This window comes from Curcuma longa, chromosome 4 (assembly GCF_044706935.1).
Source record: "Curcuma longa cultivar G26 ecotype Majalengka, Jawa Barat chromosome 4, ITB_CL_G26_1.1, whole genome shotgun sequence".
NCBI classification, from domain to species: Eukaryota; Viridiplantae; Streptophyta; class Magnoliopsida; order Zingiberales; family Zingiberaceae; genus Curcuma; species Curcuma longa.
This window is the reverse complement of record NC_133864.1, coordinates 16,656,635-16,680,082: the sequence shown is the minus strand read 5'-3', so window position 1 is coordinate 16,680,082 and position 23,448 is coordinate 16,656,635. Positions and strand designations below refer to the sequence as shown.

The following is a 23,448-nucleotide window of genomic DNA, read 5'->3' as shown; positions in this document are numbered from 1 at the left end:
GGCAGTCTATCGTCCTTCGGCGCCTGCTTCAGATGGTGAGTTCCTCCTTCGAATCGTCCGGAGCAGGAAGAACCAAAGGTGGCACCTTTTCCATGTAATCGCGGCTCTGAAGGAAGGATCTCGGGGACGGCCAGGAAGGACGTGCGATGGAGGGGTGGTTGTACGTCATCCGACCCAATCGCCTGGGCTTGCAGAAGTCCCGGAAAAGGTACTTCGTTCTCGAAGATAACGCCCTCAATTGCTACAAGAACGCCCCGACGTCCAACAGAGAGGTAGGCCGGATCCCTCTTTTCGGGCTTTTGATACTTGATTAGAAAGATGAACATAGATTTATTTATTTTTTATTTTTGAGTTTTGGCATTTGTTTGCTAGGGTTAATGAACTGAACCCAATCCTTTACAATTTTATTCAATTGAGAGAAGGATACACTTAGAAATGAAAATTTTGTTCTAGTGGTAGTGAGATGTTCGACCTTTCTGTTGCTTTATGGAATGCTGTTCTAATCGTAGTTGTTTCAAATATGTTGTGGTCTTATGGAAATGCATAATATATAGAGGTCCCAATGCTGTCGTTTGAGGTATTGGACTATGAAACTTAACAAGGAATTTGAGAAACAATGTCAATTTTTTTCTCCTACCGGATGTATTTACTGAATAATGATGGTACATTACAAGACAATTTTCTTTTTGACATTTTTATTGGTAAAACATGAGTTCCCCCTAGTTTGATCAGGATTCTAGGTTAAGTTAGAACATTTATGATTCAGCAATATGTAGGAAGTAGTAGTCAACTCATGGTCTTCTTGTCAGAAACTTAGGTCCTCACTTTTTCTCTGCTCTCTTTAACAATTTGTTTTTTGTTCTCTTCTTGACATTCCTCTCAAGGTGGTTGTCGATTATCTATTGATCATACTGCTTTACAGCAATTTCCTTATGCCTATTTAGTGCCCTTTTTTTTATCTCCTCTGAGTATTTGATTAATTCTCACCTATGAAGACTACTGCTTCTTGAGTTGTACATGAAAACGTTTTACACTAGTGGAGAGTATGCAAGAATCTCTTTTGCAGGATTTGACGAATAATGTTCTATAATCAGTAATTCCATTTGCGTTGTTCATAGGCTCTTTTTATTAAACTGGTTTTAGTCATGTTTTATCTAACAATTAAGTTCCGATCTCGCTAAAAAGAATTGGTCATACAACTCTAACACATTGCTTTTATTGTGTGTTTGTTGTCTTATCAGAATCCTACAAGGACTGAACTCATTGGTTCTTGGACACGTGTAACAGACAATGGTAGAGAAAGCATAAAGAAAAATGTAATTTTGATCCCTGATTACTTTAAAAAAACTCATTCCTTTCTTTGCTAATATGTTATTATAGTTTTTCAAGTTCGTTATTTGGTTGTAAATGTTAGCGGATGTTGTCAGGTATTTTATTTATTTAGCCTCACTAGCATTTCCAATCCCAGCAATCAACTAAAGGTATGCACCAGATGTACTAAAAAAATACAAATAGTTATTGTTTTTTTGACTTTTTCCTTCCATTTCGTCGTTGGTAATTTTCTATGATTGACTTATATTTCTCCAGTTGGGTGCAAGAAGCTCTGAAGAAGCAGCTAGGTGGATCAAATCCTTAACGGAAGCTGCATTTGTGGGTTATGCTTCCTCCAATCTCATTGATCGTTAGAGATAAACACATCATAAAGACCTGTTTTGCAGGAAAACCCGCACAGAGAAGAGAATGTTGTTGCATGCTCCAAGAAACGATGGCAAACTATTAGGTCAACTTCATTTTGTAGTTTAGAAAACCAGTTTCGTACATTACCAAGTTTTCATTTCTTATGCTTAATCTGGATCAGAGCATATCATTCAGAAGAAAACATCGTTGTCAAATGAACAACATATGCTGTACCTATTTTGTTTCTCCACATGGACCAAATACGAATAAGAATAAATAAGGGAAAGATTCTTTGTTCTAGGCAAATAATACGTATGGCTTTAGACTTTAGGCTTGACCAGCCAGTGCACTTTTCCCTGTCCATTCAATATCGTCTGGACCTTTAAAAGTACTGACCAACAACTCATAAAAAAACATGTGGTCTCCAAATAAATAACCACATAAAAAGATATGGAAATTTGGTAAAAGGTTAACTGCATAGTTGCTTGTTGTTTCATTGTCTAATATCTGCAATTGCTTGACCATTGAACCATTGTATAACTTGAAAGAATTAACTTTTGCTGGCGAGTTTAGCGAATAGCAGGGGAAGGGAACAAGTAAAAAAAGAATCCATGATCAATATCACCATAGTGCCATTAAATTTAATGAATTAAATAAATCTGATTTGCAATTCCAATTGCTTGGAGCTATGGTTGGCTGCTCCACTATGTCTCTACTAGTTTCTGATGCCTTTCTAATCTTCGATAATACACTGTTTGCTTTGGTAACCTTTAAGCCATATGCTCTGTATAGTTCTCATTGATTAGTATCATGATATCCAGGAAGAACCGCAGGAATGCAAAAGTTCACATGCATTCTATAGGTAAGTCTATTTATTCATGAACTACTCTTGCATTACATAATTTCCCTTAAGGCTACAACAACACAAACTTAGTTGAAAAAAATGACTGATTTTGTAAATATATGCTGGCACTTTTGACAAATTTTGTTATCTTTTTTGAACCTGTAGATTGGACAGTTTTCTCTTCCATGAATGCTGATCCAATGACGTTGGATGTCATTGCACCTTCCATGTGGACAATAATCGGATGTAAAAATGGTAAGAACTTGGCAATCTCATTTGTGTGTGTGTGTGTGTGTGTGTGTGTGTGTGTGTGTGTGTGTGTGTGTGTGTGTGTGTCATGCGCATGCGCGTGCAAAGATCTTGAATACCTAGTTTTTTTTCCTTATAGGCTTAAGGCTGTTCAAAGAAGCAAAAGATGCTGATTTTCCCACTAAGGTATTTATCCAAATCCACCAAGAAAGATGCATGAACATGAGTTTTGTGTGAACTTAACAACTCTACTTTCATCAGCATTGGGATGATCATCCAGCTATAATGGCTGTTGGAGTGGTTGGTGCAGCTTCTGAGGCCATTTTCCAGACAGTTATGTCGCTCGGACAGTCAAGATCAGAGTAAGTTTGTGGCTCTTGCTGCTTGTATCTGTAATACCATGTTGCTTTTGACTGTGCTGCATTGAATTATTATCCTACTGGTGGAGAGAGTTGGCTTGAGTAATTAACAAAATCAATGATCTGTCCCATTATATTTTTTCAATAGATTTTAGTCCATGATACACGTACAGCTAAGTGCGTAATCCATGATACATGCATAGCTAAATGCATACAATCGTGTATTATCAGAAAAAAGAAAATTTATAGCATGTTTCTCATGCACAACTAATACAAGATAGGTCTTCTATGCATTCTGGAACTGAAGCGAAATCCATTGCAGATGGGATTTTTGCCTGCAGGAAGGTAATGTGGTTGAGCAGTTGGATGACCATACAGATATTATCCACAAAAAAATGCGTGGCGATTGGCTACCATGGTTAGATATTGAATCTACAATCCTAAATATAATAGACTCGTCTATTTTTCGGAAAAGACCTCATACTAGATATCTCTGAAATAACTTTCAGGGGAGCAAAAAAGAGAGACTTATTGTTAAGGCGTTACTGGAGAAGGGAAGATGATGGAACATATGGTAATGAAATCAATCTGGTATATTGAAATATTATTTCTACAAATATGTTCAAAACTAATTAAGATTTTTGTTTTTGCAATTTTTTAACAGTTATCTTATACCACTCGATTGTCCATTACAAATGCCCACCTGAAAAAGGCTATATTCGTGCCTGCCTTAAAAGTAATTACTACTCGATTTAATCATTTTGGAAGCTGTAAAACTGTCATTAGGATGTAGGACAAATGGTTTTTACCTTAAGGTAATTTATTTTCATATGTTTTTTTGTCATTTCAGGTGGAGGCTATGAAATATCACCTGTTAATCAAGGAAATCAATCGATTGTAAAGCATATGCTTGCGATTGATTGGAAGTTTTGGAAACCGTACACGCTTACCTCATCTGCAATTGGTATTACAATGAAGATGTTAGGGAGAGTTGCAGGTATTTGCTTTTATCACAAGGAATTTGGTATCTTCCACTAATAAGTGTCTCTATATTATGACAGTTGAGTTCTTATTGAAGACTCACAACTATGTAGTATCTACTTGGCAGCTCTGCGAGAATTCTTCCGAGCAAGCTCAGATTTCTCAGCCGATGGTTTGACAAGAGAGATAGTATTGCCACAGGTTGAAGAACAAATTAAATTAGACATGCAGTCCATGGAGGAGAATAGTAAGATGAAAATTTTAACAGAAGAGTCACACTGGTTTCCTAGAGATGCTAGCATTGGATCATTAAATCAAATGAATGATGAAGATGATGAGTTCTTTGATGTTCTTACTGATTCAGAACATGATCAAACAGAGTTCTGGCATTTTGACCAAAGTCTGCATTCTCCTGTGAGTTTCTTCAGGGACTTGATTCTTTTCCTATGGTATTAAGATACACTCATATTTAGAGTTTGGACTTTCAAAACCGAAAACTGAAAAACAGGATGAACCAAATTGATAGCATATGGGTTTATCGGTTTAAGTTTGAAAAGTAACAAGATTCAGTTTTAATGGTAAACCTTCAAATCAATAAGGATATACAGGTATATATTTACATATTTGTATACATATATATACGAATCTTTGAAAAGAGGATAAAATAAGATATGTTTGATTGTAATTTCTAACCCTTCTTGGTGGATTTGATCCACACGATAGCTATGTTTGGTAGTACTTTTCAAAATCTTGGAAAAGTGTTTCTACTGAAAGTTTGCACACTGCAACTTTTTTTATCAGTTGGTTCAAGACCAATGCAAAGACAAACTATCCAGAACAACAGTTTTCATGAAGTTGCATGATATTACAGGTTAATTTATTCTGATATTTTAAGTGTGGTTGTTTATTCTCATTATTACTGTTGTATTTGATTTGCTTGACGTGCTGTTGATCTCTTGAAGTTCAAAAAGGAGATTATACTGAGTTAAAAGAGGCATCTATTGAGAAAGATAGCCTGCCTGCATCGCCACTTAAGAAAGATAGCCTGTCTGCACTGCCACTTAAGAAAGATCCTTTGGGCACTGTTAGCTATGGAACCACTCTTACAAAAGATCCTACCTATACAGCCGCTTGCAGTTGGGCGACAGCAGATCCTTCCACATTTTTAATTCGCGGTGAATCTTACTTACAAAACCATCAAAAGGTATAAATCTTGGTTGTGAAATGTTGTTTTAAGCACCACTTCTTTACATAAATTTTCTGATTAGTTGGTAAAACTAGGTGCATCTGTGCAAGCTAAAAGTATATTTTCTCTAGGTACTTTTAACAATTTATGGTTATTCATAACTTCGTTTTTAATTTATCTTGGATGGTTTTTGACAAATGGATGGGAAATGCGCCAAATAATCATATGTTGTACTAGACTACTAGCTGGTGAATTTAGAGGGTTTTCCTTAGGTGCCCTTTATTTGAGAGGAGGGATAGAGGAAGGAAAGAAAAAGAGGAAAGAGAAGGGGGAGGGAGAGGGGGGGAGGGAAGAAAATTGCTTACTAGGTAAGGGGAAGAGGAACATGCAAAGAGGGTGGGGAAGAGGGAATTGACAAAAATTATCCTCATCTCTATCATCCCATCCCCTGACTGCATTCTCCTCTTCTTCGTAACTCTTCACCACCTCAAGTTTCTTCTTCCTTCTCAGCACCCTTTCTTTCTCCATTGTTTGGGTATAAGAACTATAGATAGGTTGGAAACTCCACCACCATTGTAGATGGAATGTAGTGCTCAAGGATGATTTTATTTTGTCGATGTTTTTGTTAGTGTCTTCCTTCACTTCCATGCAGTTTTAGGGTGACAGGTTTGGGGGTCAAAAAACCTTCTAATGAGTATGTTTTGTCTCCCTTCCTGAAGTGCAGATGAAGTAGGGAAAGGAGAAAAATCAACAAAGGAAAGGGAAAAGATCAATAGTGGATTAGCAGTAGTGGAAAGGAAAGATCCTCGTAGCCTGGTAGGCTGTCGTAAGCTTGAGGACAGGCTTGATAATAATGAGGCCACTGCAAGTTCCTCACTAGACTTGGTTGCTGTTAGGCTGTCGCGAGCTTACGGCGGCCTCATGGAGAGCTCATAATCAGGTATGGCCTTTGAGCGATTTGGCTGGTTGCTAAGGCTATTGCATCTGGGCACACAGAAGAAGTTGGGGTCGTCAGAATTGGTAGGAGAAGAAGCTGGGTTTGTCAGAATTGGTAAAAGGAAGGAAAGTTCCTTCCACTCGATTTGCAGATGAGAAATGAGAGAAAAATTGATCATGGATGGATATGAAATCTATCCTTTCTTTAGTTTTACGTCAAGTAAACAAGGGAAATATCTTGACTCTAGTGCAATTCATCCTCTCCATCCATCTTTAGGAGTAAACAAGGCACTAACAAAATGAAGAAGATGAGAAAGCACAAAGTTTTAGCTAAAATAACAAGAATATATGGCAGTGCTTAGGTCTATAAAATCACTAACTGATTTTATCCCATTGCATCCCACCTAATTCATAGTTTATCATGGCTTGATGCTATCTGTTCTTTCACTAGTTTGCTAGATTATTGTGTAACTCAGCCAGTCAATTTCTACTACCTACTTGTTCTCGAAAGCTGTGGATAGAGAGTTTGTCTTTTGTGTGATGACTGTAAATATTTTATAGTCATTCAAGATTATATAATCATCAAGATATTCTTTCTCGATAAGAGTTTAAGTTAATGTACTACTAAGTATTTTGCCTCTATTGTACTACTACATTGGTGTCATTAAATTGTCCGAAGAATTATTTCAATCATTTTTGTATTGCGTACTACTTTTAGATTAACTTTTGCAGGAATATTATGAATATCACTCTTCTGCAGGTAAAAGCCAATGGCACCTTGATGCAGTTGGTTGCTGCTGATTGGCTGAAATCAGATAAGCGTGAGGATAATCTTGGTGCACGACCAGGAATCGTTCAGGTGTCCCCAGGAACGCAAACAAATTTCTTTGTTTTATTGTTCTTCGATAAATATCCAATGGTGAAGCTTAAATATAAAGTGTTACAGGAGCATGCAGCACGAGGAGGCAGTCAGTTTTTCTTTATTGTGCATATACAGGTGCCGCTATGATGCTTTGTAATTTGTTATTGTGAGGCTGAAAAACTTGCGTCGCCAATTGCCTTACAATTTCTACGTGTGATAGGTCCCGGGTTCGACCCCGTACAGCCTAGCTCTATATTACATGATGGATGGTCCTTTGGAGAATGTTCCTTTGTTACAAAACTTTGTCAGAGGAGATGATGCATACAGAAATTCCAGGTTTAAGCTCATCCCATATATATCGAAGGTATGCACATGAACTATCATCTCCTGATATTTTAACTGCACATAACCAGCCTATTTTTCTGAATAAACAAGCATCTTTATGTTCTCAGGGTTCTTGGATAGTGAAACAAAGTGTCGGTCAAAAATCGTGTCTTATAGGTCAAGCTCTCAATATCAATTATTTTCGTGGGAGCAACTATATCGAGGTAAACTTACCTATGCTGCTTGATAGATTTAAAGTCAGTACAAAGATCTACAATATCTTTCAGTAATTTCGAAATGTTTTCAATTGCCATGATGGTAGAACAACACCGTCAAACAATATAAGTTTGTTATTGAAGGTTCCATTTAGCCAAGATAGTAAGGAACTTGGAAGTTGTTACCAAAGGCCCTGAGTGGTGATTGTTCGATCGTTTTGAATGATTATTACCATGGTCTTATACTTTGTGCAATGCATATCTCCAGCTTGCAGTCGATGTCGGGTCATCAACAGTCGCTAGGGGTGTTATCAATCTTGTCGTTGGTTACTTGAACAGCCTGGTGATAGAAATGGCTTTCCTAATTCAGGTATGCATTCATGTGTAAACTACCGAATATCGTTCAGTTAGTACATTATCATACTTGCATATGTAACAATTTGCCAAATAGTTTCCGATATTCTCGGTGAATTGCGATATCAATTACGACCATCTCTCTACAAGGCATGCTAAGAGAAACCTTATTCGAGTTTCAACATTCTCATGAAATCTCACCATGCAGGGCAACACACAAGAAGAGCTTCCAGAGGCTCTTCTCGGAACTTGCCGTTTGAATCAACTCGATATCTCTAAAGCTGTTCCAGTGAATCCATGGAGATCTTAAGGTAAACATCGTCGAAAGAAAGTTTGCATTTGTTGTCGAATCCGCCATGTCAAGTAATGGTGAATCTTTGATGTAGGAATTTACGGCAGGGACAAGGATCTGAAGACCCAGTGTGTATATGTAAACACAAAGAACTCCATTTTGCAAATATGAGGCAATGTTGTATAGATATATGTCGACTCAATCTTGAGCATTCATAAAATTTGAGGGTTTTGTTCCGACTCATTGTCGATTGTCAAGAATGAGCACAATGCTAGAAGCTATCGAAAAGTATATATATAAACTAAATAAATTTCCACAGTTTGTGTGGAAACTATTGACTAAACCTCCTTAGTTTCAGAATAAAGAAATAATAATAGAAGTAGGTGAAAGTCAGTGGATGCGGTTAGTCAAATAGAGAAGGATATGGCTAGGTGTTGTTTAGCATCGGGATGGTTAGTTGATTGTGTTTGGTTTGTGCTAATGGAAGTTGATCGGGATACGGCGGAAGTTTGTATATGCTATGAGGCCCATGAGATTCGTAATGATATGAGGTTATTAGTCAAGACCAAGGAGAATTAGATAAATCTTGAAGAATGGTAAGTTGACAACCTCATCCTCGAGTACTGACCTTGTCTTTTGTTTGGTCTTAAGTTCCGACCTTGACCTTTGTTTAGTCTCGATTGTTGATCTCGATCTCTACTTGGTCTTAGATTTCGACCTCAGCCTCAAGCCTCGGACATTGACCTTGACTTTTGCTCGGTTTCATATTTCAACCTCGGCCTTCGGTCTCAGATGTCGACCTCGTCCTTAGACGTTGACCTCGTCTTCTGTTCAGTCCCAGGTTCCGACCTCGGCCTCAAGCTTTGGGCATCGATCTCATCTTATATTCGGTCCTAGGTTTCGACCTCGACTTCAAGCCTCAGGCATCAACTTTGGCTTCGAGCCTCGGGCACCAACCTCGACCTTTGCTCAATCTTGGATTCCGACCTCGGTCTTCAGCCTCGGGCATCAACCTCGTCCTTTGCTCGGTCTCAAGTTCTGACCTCAGCCTCAAGCCTCGAGTCCCGACTTCAACATCAGGCGTCAATCTCGACCTATACTCAATCTCATATTCTAACTTCGGCCTCCAGCTTCGAGCATCGACCTCGTTCTCTACTCCGTCTCGGGTTCCAACCTAAGCTTGAAATCTCAAGTCCCAATCTTGATCTCTGTTCGGTCTCATACATAATTGATTTCATCTCAACCTCTGATCTTTCTTTGTCCGATTCTAAATTGAACACATAAAATTGATTCGCCCATAAGACCATGAAATCCAAAGACTGTTTCTTCCGGAAAGCATGAAAAATATCCTGGAAGACATGGACAACAGGAGCATATATATTGGAATATGTCATAAATGGTAGCATGTATTTCAGAACAAACCTTAAATGAATGTTTATGTTTCGGAGATAGCATACATTGATAACTTTATAAAAGACGGTCCATACCTAGGGGCACAGGTATACCCTACAAAATTTTAATTTTCTTAAGCCCTTAATCTTATTCCTCTCATAAAATCCTAACTTGAGTGTCATAATGGCTTGTCGGGATTCATCCCGATGTCATTCTAATTCTCTTTTGGAGTGTTTTTCAGATCTCTTCACCTCTTCTGATGATTATTTTCCAGGAGCATGTACATCAGCTCGTTCATTAACTAATGACTTGATCATCCACAATAATTGATCAGAATAGAAATAATATTATATTTGATTGTAAAAAAGAGAGTGTCTTAGATATTGTTCTATCCGAGGTTTAAAATCTCATTAGCTATACCAAAAGATGGAATCCACCACCCCAACAACCTAACACGGTCAGCCCACGACCATCTATGAGGAAGTAAAATCTCATTAGCACCATGCATTGAGGTGGTGTTGATAGTAACTGATAAGGAGGAAGAATCAAAGGGGAAGAAGAGAAGAAATTGGAGAAGCCCTTGCGATGTGTTCATGGTGCTTATCGAAGACTACTTAGAAGTGGAAGTGGAGCACAAAAGAGAACATTTTGACAACTATGCCAAGATGGGTCACTTGGCTGATGGAGGTAGTTAAAAGAGAGCATTTTCAACAACCATTAGGGAGGTTCATAGTAAATGAATCACCATAAGAGTTATCGAAGAGGAAGAATTTATGAAGGCTCGGCTTGTGCCTATCAATATCGATCGCAAAATGTGCTAGTCTCTTGCTAGATTACACAATTCTTGATTTGAATCTCTTGCTAGATCAAGAGAAATTCAATCGAATGTAGGTAATAATGAGCATCCAATCAAAAATAGTCCATTCATCCCTAAGAACTCAGTCAATCTCAATCTCAAGGACTACTGCACTACATATGGAAAACAAGATAAAGTTATAGTTTTTCTTATTTGAGTCGATCAACAAGAGGGAAGAGAAGAGGACGAGAAGGAACAAATTGTGCACATGAAATGAAAAAAAAAAAGTTCATCAAAATGTACCTTTTTATGTTCCTTCCCCCAAATAAATTTGTGTATGATGCAATGTACTGTAAAAGGAAGATGATTGGCAAGCCAATTAAGGTTTTTGGTAATTTTTTTCCAAAACAAAAACCAAATCTTATGAACTCCCTTGAAACTTTTCATTTGAAGAGAGGAATTTTCAAGGCATCAATCAAATCCAAAGTTACCTAGATCAGCAAATTGAGAGATTTTATAATAGTTCAAAACCACAAGTTTCAATCAAAGAGACATTTAAAAATAATTCTGGCTTCCATCAAAGATTTCATATTATTCTTCTTAATTTAACTAGATGCAATGTCCTGTACAAAACTCAATGGAGTACAAAATGACGACTACAAATTATCGGGATATCATCGTTCTTACTTTTTCTTTTTTCCTTTGGAAAAAAAAAAGTAGCTCCGATACAACAAGCACAGATGTCTTCACTTTGTTCTGAGTAACTAATAGATTCTCTCACAAAGGACTACTACTTGTATAAAAGGTTGTATGCAGGTATATCTCGAATTCGGTGTATATCATCCAAAGCAAGTTCCCTCTCTAGTTGTATCCTTGTTGCTTCTAAGACTTCCTGGAGGCAAGCATCAGAAGAAGATATAGAAATGTCAGACAAGAAATACTGAGAGAAACCTATCTACAAATATTTTCTTTTCAGGATGGTAATAGTACGTTGAATTGCATATATGAAGCTCCCATAGCGAGCCACTGGGCATCCATCAGTTGAAACGCTATACAGTATAATATGTCGAATGCTTCCTCATCTTCTGCAAGGAGGAAAGGAGAAATGATGAACTAGCTACTACCTCTTTGCTAATGTGTGACTAACTTGTGAATTACCTGATAAAACTTTAAGGAAATTCATCGCTGGTAAAGTCTTGGGTTTTGCTGTGGAGGAGAAAATAAAAAGTTTGAGAAAAGCGGGTAAAAGATAGAAGGATCCTAAACGTGGATCATAAAATAAAACTGGCACTAAAATGAAATCGAGATATGTTGGACTGGCAGATGAAATTTTTCTTGGTGTAATTTCTTTGGCATGCTTAATGTCCTTTCAAAATTGCCACTGAAAGCATAAAAAAGATGGTAATACTGCTGGCTGATTGACTTTGACATTTAAGGGGTTCCAGAGTTGCATTATAAAACTAAACTATACTGAAAGCTAATGTGTGATAAATATTATAAAGATGACAATCACTCTGATTTTGCACCAATTTTTTCTCCTGATAGATTCTTCTACTTTTCTAGAGTAAATGTGAACTTCCATCGAATCTCTGTCATTGTGCTTTCTCCCATTTTGTTTTACAAGAGAAGATGGTGGAACACTTACTATCCCTCTTTTGCAAATCTTAAAAAAATTCTGTCCATCTACCTAAACTTAATATGCAATTTTGCATAGAGTTCAATGGTAGGATAAAATCCACAAAGCAAATCCCAAGTAGTTGAGACTAACACAACTTATTATTGTTGTTATATCTTTACAAACTTCTGGTCCATATCGATATATGCAATCTAAGGGAGGGTATTATATTCTAAGAACAGATTGAGATCTCAATGAAGGCACCTTGATGACATGATTGATGTTTTCTATTTGGAATACGGTTCCTAACAAATGTTTTCTTTTTCTAAAAAGACATCTTATCTGTTCCCTTTGTACCTATTTATACAATAATGTCCCAATAATGTATCTATAATGCTGAATCCAAGTCATAATGCATGTTTATTGTTCACCAACCTGAATTCAATTCAAGCATCTGAGTCAACATGAATGAGACATTGACACCTGCAACAGCAAATGGATATTCCCATGCAGCTCTCATTCCCTCTTGCTTGAACAATAGTTTTTGAAAAGAAACCTTCATGTTGGAAACATGACAAAATTAGTTTCAAAAATGCATTCTTGTTACATGCTACTATCGTGCAGAAACTGTGGGAAGTCTTTCCATGTTGTGCCTGTACCAGCATTTGTATGTTAAGAAGCTTATAAGCAGCATCACATGAGTGCTGTAGCAAAAGTAGCATCTTGGCGGACTTGCAGTACAAGCAAGAACAACTAAATTCTAGAAAAATACATTCAATCAACAAAACATGATTCTATCTAAATCGAAGATGCAGTTTTTTGGCTTTATCATAAGGAATTACACAGCAAAGACAAAAAGATTGCATACCGGGTAAGTTCTTGCAAAGAACAATAGATTCTCAAGTGCAACAAATCCACAACCCCTGGAAAAAAAAACAAAGAGAAGGAAATGATTTTGTTATCCTTTAAAATAGATTAACCATAAATAGGTAGAGTTCACATCTAAAAGCATAAAATAAATATTGGTAATGGTGATGGCTAGCAGCAGGGATGCATGAATCTCATAATATGTCCGTTTCAAATCTATATACAAGGAATAAATCAAGTGATCTGATCAAGATGAAGTCTCTCAACAAAAATTAAAGATCAAGTTTTACATCGAAAACTGAATCTCAATGATGTGAAGTCCTCCTTAATTCTATTAGAAAGTAAAAGAAAAGAAACATATTCAAGCAAACTCAGTATTAGGTGAAACTAAGCACACATTCTTGACTAGCTGAAATCAGTTGACTACCTGAAATCAGTTGATGGATTTGGCCCTTGCCAACCCATGTCTTTCCATTGCTCTGAGACTAGGCCTGTCAGTTCTGTTTCTGGGAACGAAGCATACCAAAGAGATAGGAGAGCTTCCTGTGAACAATAAAATGCAAGGATAACAAATATAGACATGGAGATCAATAAACTTCTAAGATTCCTAACTGGTTATCATTCCAGCAAACCTGATTGTTGAGTAGAGAAAGAATATATACGCTCTAACATATTAGATTTAGATCCATAAAATGTTAACAAATGCTATGTTTTCTAAGAGAATATTTGGACTTTCATGTTGCACAGATTTATCCTTCCATTCTCATATTTTTTCTTAGTATTATTTAATAAATCGTAATGGTAACCTTTGCAACATCTCAAGTCTGAATGATCATCAAGACAACATAAATTTTTTGAAAACTCAAATGAGACCCTCGTTCTGAATGTGATAAAATTATCTATAATCATGGAACTAGTAGACTAAAAGTGTATACCTGATGATCCGGTCTCGTCTCATCAAATGGTACATTCAGTCTTTCCTTAAGCTTCTGTAACCGTGCTTCCTAGAAAAATAGAAAAAAAATGAAGAGGTCCATTCACTTCAATAAAAATGAACCGCAAGAAAATAAGTTGTTGCAATATTAATATCTATCTTCTAGCTCCACATATACATCAAGTATGCTGCAAATGGAATACCTATGCAACTATTTTATTAAAGCATAAAAAGGATTTGAACCATAATGAAATGTGTAAAGAAATTATGTATATAACACTGAAAGCATAAATGCAGTATCTAAAGAATATGCTCAGCATTTTGCAGTGTATGGCATTAAACATACTCCAATCTTTAATAAGATTTTTAGTCATTAGTTACTGTTTTCTTTGTTCATATACTTGATTTGAAAAATCTTCTAGCCAGTCTTTCAGATTTATAGAGTTATGAAATAGTTTGGACTTCAAAAAATTACTAAATGCAACGAAGGGAAATTCCCCATTATTTCCACATTATGTTCCACAAAATCTTTGTTGGAATGCTCTCCTTTGGTAACAAATGCCTAATATGATATGAACTATTGAAGTTTTTTTTTTCCTTTTTTCCAACTTGTAGCAACTAGCAACATGAATGATGAATTGAGGCCTGTAGTTGGCTGAGCTAGACCAACTTAGATTTGATTCTTAAACCTGCAGTAAAACTACAATAACCTTTCAGCTGATTTATAATTTTAATTTCACTTACCTAAGAAAAAACTCCTTCAACCTTTTTTGGCATGTAATTCCTTGACCTTAGACCACTTTGTTATGCATTTCTGACTTGAGAAAATAAACAAGGTTTTATGTTCTTCAAACATCCACTAATAGTTCCTTAAATTCCATCAGAAGTTCATCCACGTTGGAAGATCATAGATAGAGATAAAAAGATAGTTGAGGTTTGTAAGAGATTAAAGAACATTGTTGCTTCATAATCTAGAAAGAATTGTTAATTATACGACTCTACGAGAAATTAGGTTAATAACTTAAATTCTCTAGATATTTAGATATAAAAGCTCCTTAATAATAACAAAACCTCTTCTACAGCAGAGAAGGATAAGAAACAACTTTAACTGCCAAATCTCACCTGGCCTTACCAAATTCTTCTTCTCGTTTATGAGGAATAGAACATATTCGATGGTAAAATTGTTATCGTGTGACCTAGAGGTCACAGGTTCGAGTCTAAAAAATAGTCTCTTGTAAAGCAGCGTAAGACTGCCTACAATAAACTCTTCCCCAGGACCGCATTGGCGGGAGCTTCGTGCACTGAGCTGCCCTTTAGAACATACTCAACAGTATGCTACTCTATTTCAGTCATAGAACTTGATCCACATGGCTAAAAGCCTGCTAATCTAGTTCAACATGTTACAGCTTGAAGACAAAAAGATGAAGGAAATTTTCTGCACTAATTTGACTGAAAAATCACATATTTTGTGATTTATGAAATCCTACCACCCAATTATCTAGCAATAATATTGCTTATGAAATTTAAAAATGGACCGATCTATGAACCTTTTTGGATAAATGATTTTGGGAGAGTTTAAAGGTTAAAAAAAGTAGGTCAGTGGAAGAAGTTTCGAAGTACCTAATAAGCTACTCAAAAATGCATTTTTGTACTTATCTAAGTGATATTGTTTTTTTTTTGGAATGTCTAAACCCAGTAACTTTGTAGCCGAGGGGTCTTAAACCTCTTGCCGATGCTTTTTTTTTTTTTGATACTTTGAGAATTTGGACCCTTCAGCAACGACTAGTTCAAGGCTCCATTTTGTAGCTAGACAGTGTAGAAACCCATAATTTCTCAGCGTAGTCATAACCAGTCAAGAAGAAGTTTGGCAAGATTGGGACACTAACTTATTAAGAGTACGGGCTTTTCATCGAGTATTAGGAATCTTAATCAGAAACATGATTGTACTATACATTATGCATCCTAGATTTGGATCCTGTGACATCGTTGGATTGAATATGGAATCTACATGTCAGGAATGAATTACTCACGAAGCTTGCTCCTCGGGTTGTTTCTATTTAACCATAGTGTAATAGGTGGATCTGACTAATTAAGGTTCTAATATTATGGTTTTTCACTAAACACTTTCATCTAATTTCTCATCTGTTTTTCACTAAACGCTTTCATCTAATTTCTCATCTAGAAACTAATAAAGATTTTTATCATGTTTCCTGGAAAGTTATAGAGGCTAATGCCAGACGTTTTAACTTTTAGAACAATTACATATCTATTTAATTCCCTCCTTGGTTGGTGGCTAAAGGTTATTCCTATTCTTCCTTATACAATATGTTTTAAGAATCAGAGTACTACTTTTATATTGAAAGATTTTTTAAAAAAAACTGTACCAAAAATCTTGGATTATAGTTTATATCTTAATTGTACCAGCATTCCATTGTGAAAATCAATTACCTGAAGAGGGGTCACATAAAAATCAGTTGCTCTCTCGCCCACACTTTGTCGTTTATTGTTATTGCGGGAAAATAGTCCTGCAAACCATGATCGAGGTCCAACCATAGCATCACCTATAACCAATACCAAACTGTAGTCAGTAGGCGGATAGCAAAACACAAACTTGGATCATGAGGTTCATGTGTTCAGAGAACTCATAAAAACACAAAGAAGTCAAGAGACGAAGCAACTTCAAGCATATAAAGTTGAAAATAAATAATAAAAATATCCTAAAGCTGAAGAAAAGCTGATTACAAATGACAAGAGTGGAGAAAAAAAAATGAAAAGCTATTGTATAATTTCAGCAGCGTACAGATCCAATCCCATATAAGCGGAGATTTGAAAAATAGTAAAGGAGACATATTAGGCTGTTAATTGCATAAAGATCTAAACCTGTTTAGTCAGCTCCCTATGAACCCTAGAAGAGCAAGCCTGCTCAAGGAATTCAAAAAAAAAAAAAAAATTGTTACCAAACTCTAACCTGTAACACTGCTTCGACTCTGAGAACACGAGGGGAAATGCAGATCCTAATGCTTGCATAGCATTCATCCTCCGATTCCCCAAGCTTCATCGCCGCTGTGCCATCGGACAATCGCGCGACGCGACAAAGATTGCCTTCTTTTCCCCCCTTTTACCCTAACTTAACGGATGGAAAATCTCTGTCTCTCTCGCTCTCTTCCCGGCGATCGCCGAGTCGATTGAAGCCGGCAATACTGAGGGCACTGCAAGAACCACAGATCTCCGCACCGGCTCCGCCCGTTGTCGTCCCCTTGTCCATTTTCCCGTTGCTTCAAGTTGCTCGTGGATGTGCCGCGCATTTCGGTTGGGACGGTAAATTTTCTATTCTTGCATGGCTTCTGTTAGAATTAGGCCCCTCTCCCATCATTAATCCCAAGTTTCATAAAATTTTCTTAAATTTATTTTTTCTTAAATAAAAATTACTTCCCTTATTTTGATGAAGAGCATCCATTTAAAATAAATAAACATTTTTTTATTTTTTATTTAGAATTAAGCTATTTAAAAGTTTACTTTTAATATTTAAGGGTTAGATTATAATATTAAATAAAAAATTTTAAAATAAAAAAATATAGTTGCTTATAGGATGTGCAAGATAAATCAAGTTAGTGAACATTTAAATTTTTTTTATTTAATACTATAACTTAACTTCTAAACCTTAAAACAAAAAACTTATATGACTTAACGGTATATAAAAATAAAAAAATAAAAAATACTATTATTTCTATTTTGAGCGCTTGAACTTTTCTACACCAATGTACCAATTTATATATACAGAGAGGTTTGATATTCTGCGCGTCTTATAATACGTGACTCATTTACGATAAAATATTCGAGACGCTTTGAACATAAGCAGTGCCTTTTTATATTTATTTTTTCTTTTATTTTTATTTATAATTAAGTCATTTCAAATTTTCTTTATAGAGTTTATGAGTTAAGTTATAATATTAAATATATAACAATTTTAAAATTAAAAAAATTTAGTTACTTACGGGTGTACTGAATTATTATTCCGCACTTTTATCTGATATACCCCATGAGTAAGAGCAATTAAATTTTTTTTATTTTAAGTTTTTTTTACATTTAATACTATAACTAACCACTAAATCAAAAAAAAAATTAAATAATTTAATCATGTCAATAAATAAATAAATAAATAAAATACTATTCATGTTTCGGGTGTCTCGAATGTTTGGTTGCAGACGAATCGTGTATTATAAGATGTGAGTTAAAATAAATTTAATTTTAATTATTTAATAATTTTGAGTACGTTGAAATAACTTTTGCAAAAATAATTATAATAATATTAGAATAAAAGTATTTTTAAAATAAAAAATATTCTTTTAATTTTAAAAAATCTCTTTTAATGATAATAAAAATAAAAAAAGGACCTTTTTTTGGGCAAAGAAAAATCTGCATAGAACTTTAAACTTTATTTTTTAAAAATATTTTTCCCCAAGTGTGGCTTCCTGAGAAAGGACTATTATATTTGTTGTTAGTTTATATAATATATCCCTTTTTAACTGATTTGATTCAAATAAAATTTAAATTGGCAAATTTTTTCCCATCAAGATTATATAATATATCCAATCGATTTATATTTTAAAATAATGTAGTGAATGATCCAATTCAATCAAAATAATTTAATATTATTAAATTTAATAAATTAAATAATACATTAATAATCATTCACTTTCATATTAAATCATTAAATGGAATTCAACATAATTACATTAAAAAAACTTATATATATCAATAAATTTCAAGAATCATTTTGAATATTATAAAGATTCAGTAATTTTACAAATTCAAAATTAATTATAAATTAAAAAATTTTAAATCAAAATCACGAACATAAATAAAATGAAAATTAATTATTTTATAAAAGAAATTTTAAAAAATATAATGAAAATACTCAGCATTATTTCGATATTATAAAGATAACGAAATCCTGAAATCGCGGTTCAGTAAACGCATAAAGAAAAAACTCCAAAAAAGACCAAACTCAGGGATTCTTACTACGAACTTCATTTCTCAATTTAAAAAAGATTGTGATATTTTTCTTCAGATTTTACATCCGATGACTGAAAATCATGGATATATTACTACATAGCTCAATCAAACAGGTGGTCACAAGGATCAAAATTGTGTTAGTAAAGATTCAAACAGGTCGGAGGAACAAGAACTCGATACAAAAGCAAAAAAAAAGGAGAGATTTCGCTATCAAAGGGAGAAAAAAAATCCGATGCCATCACAATCTGGAAGCCGAGTTGGAAATCATAGATTCAGAGTCGATTGAGAGAATGGAAGCAGTGTATAGAGCAAGATGATTTTGCAAGAAACAAGCACAATACAAATGTTTGATACGGCGAAGAAACAGCAGAAGCCATTAAGTTTGAGTTGGTTACCTGGTCCAGTCTCCAGTGCAGCTCATAGCCAAAGGAGCAATTTTGACGAACAAACTGTGGTCGCTTCAGTTCAGTTCAGTTCACTTGCCAAAGAGCAGATCCATGAGGGCTCTGTATACCTGACCGCGCTTCCCGATTGTCTCCCTCACTGCCTTCTCCTCGGGCACGAATCCCTTCCCTCTCATCTCTTCTAGTAGAGCCCTGGCGTCGTCGCCCTTCTGCTCCTGCAGGTAGGCCTCGAACAGCGCGAGGTAGGTGCCGGCGTTCGGGCGCATGCCCTTCCCCATCATCTCCAGCAAGTACTTGCGCGCCTCCGGCAATCGCCCGTCCTTCGCGAGGCCCTTGACGAGGACGGCGAACGTGTAGGCGTTGGGGCACACGCCGGACGCGAGCATGCGGTCGTATGTGCGGATGGCCTCCTTGGAGTGGCCGCCGGCGTTGGCGTAGGCCTCGAGGACGGCGGTGTGTGCGACGACGTCAGGCATGGTTCCCTTGTCCTTGATGACGGAGAACAGCTGCAGGGCCTCGTGGGTGAGGCCGTCCTTGGACAAACTGTCGAACATCTTGATGGCGTAGTTGGTGAGGCCCTCGGTTCGCATCTTGTGGAAGATCTCCTGCAGGTCGGAGGGGTCCCGGGGCTCCTCCACCGCTGGCTTCTTGCTGAAGGGGTCGTAGGGAGGGGGAAGCTTGCGCTTGTCGACCTCCTTTATCTTCGTGCTCGGCTTGTTCTCGTCCTCGTCGTCGGACCAGCTGAAGGAAGCGGTGGAATTGGTGTTGCTGGAGCGGGAGGGAGAACAAAAGCAACGACCGTAGGTGGAAAGCGAAGGAAGCCTCGGCGACGGGCGGAAGACTGAGACAACCGGGAGCGTAGTCTCACAGCGGCGGCCGGCTGAAGAGGGAACGAAGAAGGCGGAGGTGAACTTGGAGCGGCGGAGGCGCAGGAGACTGGAACTGGCGGAGAAGAGAAATCTCCGGCGGGAGGAAGAGGAAAGGGAGAGGAGAGATCGAGGGATAGCGGCGGCGGCGATCGCCATGGCGTTCGAGCAGAGGACGAGGGTTCAACCCTGCCGCCGCCTCTTCACCCGGGTCGCGAAGCTTCCGGAGATACCCAACTTGAGACACGAATTGCACCACGAAATCAAGGTACGAAACATCTAACGGTCAGATTAGGGGCGCCAATTGCTATATAAATCCCGTCCTAACCCTAGGTTCCATCGTCCTCCCCGCGATGGAGTCGTCTGGTTCTCCGCCGCAATGTTTCTGTTGCTGCAATCTCGTCCTTTCTCATTTTCTTGGGAGTTTGGGCATGTCACAATCCGAGACAAGGTTTTGTATTCGATGAAACGAGAAGGCTGGATGATGATTAGAGCGAAATCGAGCATGGGATTCATTGTCTTTCAAACGATGGATACTCTCTTCCCTCGAGGTAAAGCTAACTATTTCTGTTGTTAGCTGTGATGCTTCTCAGGCTCCATTGAGTAATAATGCATCTAGTGGATTCTTCCTGGAGTTTTTGTCTAGATATATCTTTCCCGGGTAGTTTATCAGCGTTAGTGCTTCTTTTTCGTTCTGATCTGATTGATCTGATTGCACGCCTCTATAGAAATTTTGTTGTAGGTTTTTACTATAAGTTTTTGTTCGACCTTGCGTTGGTGTCTTAGCGGCCAGTCACACCCCTGCTGCTATAAGCTGCAAGCGTTTGTGTGAATGGTCAGTAAGCACACCTATAGTAACTAGGTTCGTGCATCCATTGAGGTAATATAATTTCCTCTCCGGTGCATTAACCTACATTGCAGTAGAACTTTCAGGTCACACCTATACAGGCATAACATTTATAATTAGAATTATTACTCGGATATAAAGATTTTTTGTTAAAAATGGCACCATGACATTCATTACAACTATAGTATCCGAATTGCTAATTGAAAAGGGGATAATCACCTCTTGTTGAGTTTTCTCTTTTTGTTTTTTGACTTGTGATAATTAGAGATAAATTTCTTTGACCATGAGGGTTTTCTCAGAAATGAGGAGGAATGTTTCAAAGAGATAAATTTAAATGACAAACCCAACCTTCTCTACTTGGTAAAGTTTTAAACTTTCCTGTGAGCTGTGATGATTGGTTAGATACCATGGATTTAGTTAATGCATCTATGTCCTTTCATATGTATTTTATTTAGATTTATGTTTCTTAAGTAGTTCATTTCAGCTATTTGCTTTCTTTTGTTGTATAGGCTAGGTCCTTTTGCTCTTAAAGTCAGTAGTATTGCTTCACAAGTTGGACACTAGGCAATTTCTTAAATACTCTGTTTTTCTATCATATTTTTGCTTGACTTGCAGTTGGTGGCTTAAATCACATCCATGCAGTTATGGAAGCTGCAAACACTGTGTGAATGGTCAGTAAGCTTACCTATAGTTACTTGGTTATTGCATCCATTGAAGTAATATGATTTCTTCTCAGGTGCATTCACCTACGTTTCACTTAATACCAATCAGTGAAAACTTATTGTGTTGAAATATTTCCCAAACAAACTCAAATAAATTTGATAGATCTGGTTGTGACGGGCCAATTCGCTTAATAGCATGTACATTAGTACAATAAAATAATCAGATTCTCAGAAAACATTAAGAAGTTATTGATTTACACAATTAAAAAAAATCATTTCTTGTTTCTTCATTGCATTTATTACAGTTTAGTTATTTCTGCTAGAGAACTATTTTATTCTCTTTTTTAATTCTCTGTTTGACTTTGTTTTGGTGGCTAATTAGCCAGTCGCACCCTGCAGCTATGTTGCTTGCAAGTCTGTGTGAATGGTCAGTAAGCACACCTATAGTAACTTGGTACTTGCATCTGTTGAGGAAATTTAATTTTGATTTCCTTTCAGGTGCATTGGCCTACATTTACTGTCAATTTGAATGAGGGAAGGTTGTAAAATTATTTTTGTTTGAAGGGAGTCTTGGCGCAATGGTAAAATTGATGTTATGTGACTTTGAGATCACGGATTTGAGTCGTGGAAATAGTCTCTTGTAAAAATGTAACGTAAGACTGTGTACAATAGATCCTATGTGGTCCAACTATTTCTTGGGATTCTGCATTGTTGGGAGCTTTGTGTATTGAATTGTTTTTTTACATACAAATAAATTACCATGTTTCTCAAAATCTTAATTTTACAGAGGATGATATGCCCCACTCATAATTCACTCATCACATGTGCATTTGGAGCCATGGTTTCTGCATCACACTAATGTAGAGATAGCATTATCAACTAAATACATTGTAAAATGAGATTCCGCAATAAGACAGTAGAGTTTTATTATAATGAAACTTGGATAAAATATATGCTTGTTTTCATGATTTTCAAGGGATGAACATGGAACCTTAATTAGAGTAGCATGAGGAGTGTTTTGCCTTAGAGCAAAGCACCCCCGCAAGTATATGTGGACGAAGTGGAAGCGAGAATGTCGGTTTAAGTAATGCAAATATTGGTGAAAATCCAATGTCTCTAAAGCCTAAGTGGGTTCCTTTGTAAGGTTCATCCACAGAGGATAAATCAAGGCCTAAGATCAAGTCGAAAGGCATAGTCGATGGGCAATAGGTGAATATTCATATATTACCCCTTGTTGGTCTCAAGGGATGAAGGAAGCTAGGTTAGCTGAAGGATGGTTATCGGTTCAAGGATACACGGTGACCTTGCTTTTTCAAGGTAAGAAGGGGTAGACCTTCAACAAAAGGTATTTGTAAGTACGAGGTGCTACGGGTTGGAAGTAACCCATACCATACTCGAAGCATTTAAGTAGCAAGTGCGGAGTGGATAACTGCTGAAAGCATTTAAGTAGCAAGTCCACCTTAAGATGAGTGCTCTTTTATTCCAACTTTCCTAGAGTCTCTAGTAGCACAACCGAGACAGGTATGGGTTCTTTGTCCATGTGGGGATGGAGCGACAAAAGTATTGAGAATCCAAATTAAGGTCACAGCAAGACTAGCCATTTATCATTATGATAGGTGTCAAGTGCAAGTGCAGTGATGTATGCAACTGAGGCATTCTAACAAATTGAGAGATTTGAACCTTGTTTCTACAGCACTGTTCAATTGTTTGCCAACATAAAAAATCAAAAGCTCTACCCACCCTCTCTATCTATCCAAGGGATGGAAGGGC

General features: G+C 36.8%; 3 protein-coding genes across 3 annotated transcripts; 1 reads left to right on the top strand and 2 right to left on the bottom strand.

Moving 5' to 3' along the window:
* Window positions 1-146: 146 nt before the first annotated feature.
* Window positions 147-8,500, top strand: LOC141827478 (protein ENHANCED DISEASE RESISTANCE 2-like). Its single transcript, XM_074714732.1, has 23 exons — window positions 147-272; window positions 1,242-1,316; window positions 1,428-1,481; window positions 1,588-1,650; window positions 1,719-1,780; window positions 2,499-2,539; window positions 2,687-2,776; window positions 2,910-2,956; window positions 3,032-3,132; window positions 3,452-3,547; window positions 3,639-3,703; window positions 3,794-3,865; window positions 3,980-4,126; window positions 4,238-4,524; window positions 4,912-4,981; window positions 5,073-5,314; window positions 6,993-7,091; window positions 7,179-7,229; window positions 7,315-7,458; window positions 7,547-7,642; window positions 7,902-8,003; window positions 8,196-8,298; window positions 8,374-8,500. The coding sequence occupies exons 1-22, from the start codon at window positions 147-149 to the stop codon at window positions 8,295-8,297; spliced, it is 2,232 nt and encodes a 743-aa protein (XP_074570833.1). The 3' UTR covers window position 8,298; window positions 8,374-8,500.
* Window positions 8,501-11,140: 2,640 nt separating this feature from the next.
* On the bottom strand, window positions 11,141-16,940 carry LOC141826902 (uncharacterized). Its single transcript, XM_074714225.1, has 9 exons — window positions 16,852-16,940; window positions 16,332-16,444; window positions 13,885-13,953; window positions 13,377-13,492; window positions 12,951-13,005; window positions 12,518-12,638; window positions 11,626-11,673; window positions 11,458-11,552; window positions 11,141-11,359 (listed from the first exon to the last, which is right to left on the bottom strand). Exons 2-9 carry the CDS (start codon window positions 16,434-16,436, stop codon window positions 11,258-11,260), a joined length of 711 nt encoding a protein of 236 aa, XP_074570326.1. The 5' UTR covers window positions 16,437-16,444; window positions 16,852-16,940; the 3' UTR covers window positions 11,141-11,257.
* Window positions 16,941-19,156: 2,216 nt separating this feature from the next.
* On the bottom strand, window positions 19,157-20,383 carry LOC141828665 (uncharacterized). Its single transcript, XM_074716120.1, has one exon. The coding sequence runs from the start codon at window positions 20,326-20,328 to the stop codon at window positions 19,375-19,377; it is 954 nt and encodes a 317-aa protein (XP_074572221.1). The 5' UTR covers window positions 20,329-20,383; the 3' UTR covers window positions 19,157-19,374.
* Between the last annotated feature and the right edge of the window lie 3,065 nt (window positions 20,384-23,448).

Excerpts from the sequence above, each read along its gene's own strand:
- LOC141827478 (XM_074714732.1), top strand. The coding sequence starts at position 147 with ATGGAGGGGTGGTTGTACGTCATCCGACCCAATCGCCTGGGCTTGCAG. Across the intron at positions 1,482-1,587 it reads ATCCCAGCAATCAACTAAAG|TTGGGTGCAAGAAGCTCTGA; the intron begins GTATGCACCAGA and ends ATATTTCTCCAG. Across the intron at positions 7,459-7,546 it reads TCATCCCATATATATCGAAG|GGTTCTTGGATAGTGAAACA; the intron begins GTATGCACATGA and ends TTATGTTCTCAG.
- LOC141826902 (XM_074714225.1), bottom strand. The coding sequence starts at position 16,436 with ATGGTTGGACCTCGATCATGGTTTGCAGGACTATTTTCCCGCAATAAC. Across the intron at positions 13,954-16,331 it reads TTTATGTGACCCCTCTTCAG|GAAGCACGGTTACAGAAGCT; the intron begins GTAATTGATTTT and ends CTATTTTTCTAG. Across the intron at positions 11,360-11,457 it reads CTTCATATATGCAATTCAAC|GAAGTCTTAGAAGCAACAAG; the intron begins GTACTATTACCA and ends GCTTGCCTCCAG.
- LOC141828665 (XM_074716120.1), bottom strand. The coding sequence starts at position 20,328 with ATGGCGATCGCCGCCGCCGCTATCCCTCGATCTCTCCTCTCCCTTTCC.